This window comes from Chenopodium album, chromosome 9 (genome assembly GCF_948465745.1).
Source record: "Chenopodium album chromosome 9, dcCheAlbu1.1, whole genome shotgun sequence".
Lineage (NCBI taxonomy): Eukaryota > Viridiplantae > Streptophyta > Magnoliopsida > Caryophyllales > Amaranthaceae > Chenopodium > Chenopodium album.
The window spans coordinates 63,837,940-63,844,619 of record NC_137842.1 but is presented as its reverse complement, the minus strand read 5'-3'; the positions used below and the strand labels follow the sequence as shown (position 1 = coordinate 63,844,619).

Below are 6,680 nucleotides of genomic sequence, written 5' to 3'. Positions count from 1 at the left end.
TAAATTTTTAAATTTAAAATTAAACATACGTAACATTTGGTAAGTTTTTGTAATTTTTTTTTATATACAACTGCGCAAATCAGTCCAAGAATCACATGGCTTTCGGCAGTGCAACTAGGGTTACATGATTTTTATATTAATCATAATTATACGTAGATCATTGATTGACATTAATTAGCTGTAGATTATAATGCTAAGCGCCTTATTTATAGTTGTTTTTTCATCAACTATATACATAATGCATCATGCATGCATAGACCCTACGGTTATTGGTCTAATTGGGATTCAATGTCAACGGGTACGTAGATATAAGAATCGATCTTGTAACCATGTAAGCCATGATTAAGGATCTATTCCGATTTTTTGAATTTACTGAGCTGAAATGAATTGTTTATGAGACAATGAAATTAAATACTGAATTGAACTGATTGGAGTTGAACTGATTAGAGTTGAACTGAACTAATTAAAATTAAGCTGAAGAAAACATGTCCTGGGATTTCGTATCACTTAAGTTCCTTAATTCTTTATGTAATATTTAAATTATATTTTCACAAAACACAATAAACTATGTATAAATATACGTAAATTTATCACTAATTACTAGTAAGTTTCCAAACGAAAGCTATAAGAAGCATAGCTACTTAACTAGCTATCTTTATTCAACTTGACATATATAATTAATCGTTTACAAAGTCGGTCTGTACGACTCTTCGTACATTGCCAAACTAAGCTATTTGATGCGTCTAGCACTTAGTGCGAAGTGCGAACGAGCCCATGTGCACGGCTGCCTGGTGCTACTTGCTTAGTCTACTACTGCCGAACTTTGTCTTCTCATATGATGCTATTGCTGGCTAGTGCGTGACTCTTATACTTCTTGTCTATGTAAGATTGTATGGCATCCCGTGACTTATTTGTTACTCCCTTTGTTTCTAAATATATGCTCAACTCGAAGTTTATATTACACGTTTTTTATTACTTCGCTTTTGATTGAGTATTGATATATTGAAATAAAGGTAAATAGTGAGTGTGTTAGACCACATACTACCATTATGTAATAATGGGACAATATTTGGGACAACATTTGGACAAGTATTAAGGAAGTGAAGCATTTTTCCTTAGACGTACGTCGGTCCAAGTAAATTAGAGCTAACAATTTTTGACTTGTCCCAATAATTTTATCAAAATCTTATCTAAAATTAATAAAACTTGAATCAAACAATATGAATCCAATTTGATTGAACCCATTTATCATACAAAAACTTTTGTATACATCCGGTTTACGCTAATATTAGTGTACATCGAGCAGTATAAGGGTAACTTTTAGCTAATTTTAGGGTAACTTTTTGTCTTTTTTAGGGTAACTTTAAACATAATACAATTTTTATATAAATCAACAACAAGAAAAGTTTTATAAAGGTAATTTAAAAGTTTGTATGATTTATATCCTATCCTTCCATCTGTTTGTATCATACATTGCCATTTTTACAAGATTTTATTACCTCTTTATTTTTATAATTTTATTCCAGTAATCTTTTTATTTATTTTATGATCTCCAATTTCCTAATATCATATATTGTCTTTAATTATTTTTTCTAATTTATTATCTGTCACATCATCATTCTTATCCAACATTTATGACAATAATTTTTGTTAGCATTTTTGCCAAAAAAAAAAAGTAATAATAATAATATAAAAAAAAAAAAAAAAAAACCAAAAAACCTGTCTTATATTACCAAACACAAGGAAATTTGTTACTCAACTTAATACGCGTAAAACTAATTTCAATATGTAGTAAGTTGTATAGATGAGCTGGATTTATTTGTTGAGTATAAACTGTACCCGAAAAGCTGACTCGGATCCGACTAAAATCAAGTTGTGAAGTAGTTAAAATTTATCAGCCTAATCAGAATTGTTTTTTAATGACGTAATAATCAGAAATTGTCTTGTCTTCTTATCATAACCATCAACCTAATTAAACTACTATAATCATCAGAAAATTGCCTTAAAGGGATAAATTATGGTACTCTTAGTTAAACTAAATACTACTCCCGTAGTCCCGTACCAAGTATATTTTTCTCAAATTAGTTACTACATTTGGCTTTTTAATAATTTAACTAATATACTTTAATTTCTTTGTTTTTTTTTCTAAATATCTTCTTATATGTAGCGGTTTGAGCATTACAATCTTTAGTTACGGAGTAAATTTGGTAAACATTATAAAAATATACGATTACATTATTGAAATCTAAGTGAATTTCAAATGATAATATGTACATTTTCTTAATCATATATAATATACTCCCTACTTCATATAAAGTAAGTGTCAACTTAATACATCCCAAACATTTAATGGGAATTGAAGCTAATTAAAGAGCAATGCATGAGTGTATATTGTACAAGGAGAACAATATCAAATGAATTACATTGTACACTATATTGTCGTATGAAGTAATTTTTTTGACATATTAATCCAACATGTCATATTATACAATAATTAGACATATTACGTACGTGAAAATGAAGCGTGTCAAACGAATAAAGTTTTATAAAGTCAAGTGTAACAATTATTTTAAAACAAGAAGGATCGTGAAATTTCAAATAATATCATGAGTGCAATTATTCTCATGACATTAAAAAATGTGCTGTACATCAACGTGGAATCTACGTGTCAAAGAATCATTGAAAGTACACGTGGCAGTTACATCTTCGATTCTACCTCTATATAAACCCTTGCCTATTTCCACAAATGACACAACCAAAACTCCAAAACTAAAAAAAACTTGCTGATATTATTATTCCCCTGTTTTTTCATTCATTCCTCTGTTTTTCTTCCAATAATTTTCATTAAATTATTAATTCAATTCACTATTTCAAGTTTATTTGTGATCAAATTTATAAGTTAATTTTTAAAGTGCCGATTTTTTTGGATTTTCATTATATATAAAAAAAAGGGGTAAAAATGAAGGATGTTCAAGGAAACCCACTTCACCTAAAATCTATAAATCATATTTCTCTTCTTTGTCGTTCAGTTGAAGAATCCATTAGCTTTTATCAAGATGTTCTTGGGTTTTTCCCAATTAGACGACCCGGTTCATTTGATTTTGATGGAGCTTGGTAATTTTCCTAAATTTTCAATTTTTTCATTATTAAAGGGCATATTAATTTTTCAATTTCTTTTTAGATATGAAATCTCCCGTTTTTAATCCATGTATCGGATTAAAAACGGGTAATGTATTGAGGAACAGAGGGAGTACGTCGTAATGATTTTGGTTTCTGGGGTTGATTTTGATTATATGTTTTTTTTTTTTATTAATTTTGGTTTTTTTTTTTTTTTTTTTGGTAAATGTAGGCTGTTTGGGTACGGAATTGGAATTCACTTGTTACAGGCGCCGGAACCAGAGAAATTGCCCCAAAAAACAGAAATTAATCCAAAGGATAACCACATTTCTTTTCAGGTAATTGTTACTTTTATTAATAGTGCACCTAAATTAGGATAGATTTCTTGTTTTCTTTTTTACATGGATTAATAGAGTGATTTTATTTTAAGGGTATGATTGTTTCATTTTAGTTTTATTTATTTTAGAAAAATAATGTCTTATAAAATAAGTTCAAGTAAAATAAGTTCAATCATAAATTATTTTTAAAAAATAAATAAATAAAAAAAAATAAAAAAAAAACTTTAGTTGATCAAAGACTATTTCATGTTTGTAATTATGAGATTGAGTTTGGTTTAAGATGATTTTATGTCATGAGAGTTTTGTATTTGAGTGGTATACAAACAAAATGAACTAGTTGGACGTATACTCGTACATGAACAAATTAGTTTTACGTGTCATTTGTCAACCTTAACATTTACACATAAGAAGTGACATGTTTATGACTTGATCGAGGCCATGATCCCATGATTCATGAACCACTTTTACTTGATACTTTGGGCAACATTATCAATTTGTCATCAATTGAAAAATTCCAAAATATAAAGAGAAACGTGTTTTAGTTTCAAAGTGGTGATTTCATAATGCATGTACATTCAGCTACCTAAAATTCTACAAGTCACAAGTGTTTTAGTCCTTATCGGGTTTGAAGCGTTGGACCACGATACTATTTAGTGTACATAAAATATTCTCGTTTTTTCATTACTTCAATTACAAATGAATTATGGAAAAAGTATTATTCTTGTTCAATAATGATTAGCAGTAGTGAACTTTGAGGTCTCAAATTCGAGTCTACATAACGATACATGAGAGCCAGTAATAAAAATTCTAGCGTAGTTTGAGAGAGGGTGATCAAAATGTAAAATCTGTAAAGTTAAGGATGTTGATTGATTATTGGTCATGCTATAGTTATAGTCCTTATAGAAATTGATGGCTAATCACCTTTAAGATATCTTCATCTATCATTTACAAAAATTATAATTGTCATTTTATACGACACAGGTTGTTTCAATGCACAATAAAGTCACTATAATTACGTATTTGAAGTTGATATAAAGAAATTGACATAGAAAGATGCATATAGGATTCGAAATTTCTAGACTATCATGTACAAGTATTACATAATACGCAATAGTGTTATCCATTAGAGGAGTCAGCAACAACTCATGCCGTGATTGAGATGTGTTTATGATGGTCCTAGTCACGGGGTACGCTACGATAGATATTTTCTTAATCCATGTCTACATATTTATCGATCAAAGTTATTTCCATATATTAGTATATGTAACGATTATGACAAATTGTTATTCTTATAGTTCGAAGGTAACACTAATTGGCAAGTATGGTAAATGAACTGTAGGGGTAATTTTTGTTATTGAGCAATTTAGGTGACTTATAACTAACTCGTCCTAAAGAGATGTAATCTTTGTTTTTTTGAAGGGTTCGGATCGGATCCTCGTTGGCTTTGATATCATTTCAAAAAATTGAATGGTACATCAAGGCCCGCATTGAAGAAGAGGATGATCATATATAAGGCTGGTTGGGGATCCATCCATCCAAAATCAATCGACAATAGGTGGAATACCCACTAGACTTATATGTTTCTCATCTTTAAACTTCTTCTATAAATTCAAAACAATAAAAAAATTTAGTCATATGATTGAGCTAGTGTATTTAAATTTTTTTTTTCAAGAATTTTACTCAAATGATCATACTATAAACATTGTGACATTATATATGTACATATATATAGCTTAAAACTTAAGTAGTTGTCTCATGTTTATTCATGTAGTGTGAAAGCATGGGAGCAGTAGAGAAGAAGCTGAAAGAAATGGGGATAAAGCATATAAGAGCAAGAGTCGAAGAAGGCGGAATCTTCGTGGATCAGCTCTTCTTCCATGATCCAGACGGTTTCATGATCGAAATATGCAACTGTGACAACCTCCCAGTGATCCCTCTCTCGGGAGACATGGTAAGATCGTGCTCGCTCGTGAAATTTGACCTCTTACAGCAGCAACAGAAAACCAGCCCTGTGGTCCAGCAGTAAAGATTTACACAATATTGGAACCAAATCAGGGGGTTGTGAAAATGTGGTGCATATCAATCTTGTAGGTTGAGAAGTTGAGGTCAGTCGATGTCGAAAAATTATGGACCATTTTAGTTAAGATTATAGGGAGATGTTGTTAATGTAAGAAGTATTATGTATCAAAGTAAGGAGGACTTGACAGTGTTCTGTTTTTGTTTGGTTTAGGGGTTTGTGGTGTTATATTCTTGGGGGGAATTTCTTCTTTCGCCCCAAAATTTGGGGCGAAAGGCGAAATGTCAATGTTTTTTGCAAGGTCAATAATAAAATATGATGTTCTAGTGATTGGAAAATGAAGAACATAATCGTTATTTTTCTCATTATTTCAAGTGAAATGTTAAATTCTTATTAATTCAATCATATATACATTCTTTTTCTGTTATATGAAGTTATAAATTATACATTGACACTAATAAGGATATTCTAGTACTTGAAAGTTGGCCTGGAATCTTTTTGCACATCTTAAGATGAAGTATTTCCTAAGCTAGTTTCTACAAAATGTCATGTTTGTTGAGAACTCAAAATACAACTACATATTGACAAGAAATACAACTACTATAAATACATGAATGAAATGACTATTTTTCCTCTCTAGTCCTTGATATATAAAGTAAAAATAAGTGATTTGATTGGGACAATGATTTAGTAATTGGGTATATTAAGTGTATGGAATATTTAGTTTCTCATATTCAAAATTGTACTGTAATGACTAATGAGTGTGTTGGTAAAAGAATTTAGGGAGAAAATCTACTACCATACTCTATCAGTCTATCATTGTGTTGAAAAGTAATTTTTTTATCAAGGTAAAAAAAAAAAAATAATAATAAAAAATAAAAAAATAAAAAATAAAATAAAAAATAAAAAAAGAGGGAAAAAAAAAGGAAAATAGGAGGAAAATTAGAAAAAGGGGAACAAAAGGGATAAAGGGGATGACAAAATTACTGTGATAATTTTCCATTAGCAATAATGATTATTCTATGCTACCAAATGAAATGAAGTTCCATTCATTATGGATACTCTCATGAACAATGGCTTCACTATGAACAATTGTATGAACAATTGTAAACAACCAAAAATAATAATGGTAATGGCATGTCTACTATGGCCTTATTGATGGATGCAAATCAAAATTTATGACAATGGAGTACATCCTCCTTCCCCCC

General features: G+C 29.7%; 1 protein-coding gene across 1 annotated transcript; it reads left to right on the top strand.

Annotated features, from left to right (window-relative positions):
• The first annotated feature begins 2,764 nt into the window (after positions 1–2,764).
• On the top strand, positions 2,765–5,879 carry LOC145558733 (glyoxylase I 4-like). The gene is made up of 3 exons (XM_081620055.1): positions 2,765–3,114; positions 3,350–3,455; positions 5,227–5,879. Exons 1-3 carry the CDS (start codon positions 2,960–2,962, stop codon positions 5,479–5,481), a joined length of 516 nt encoding a protein of 171 aa, XP_081476181.1. The 5' UTR covers positions 2,765–2,959; the 3' UTR covers positions 5,482–5,879.
• The last annotated feature ends 801 nt before the right edge of the window (positions 5,880–6,680 follow it).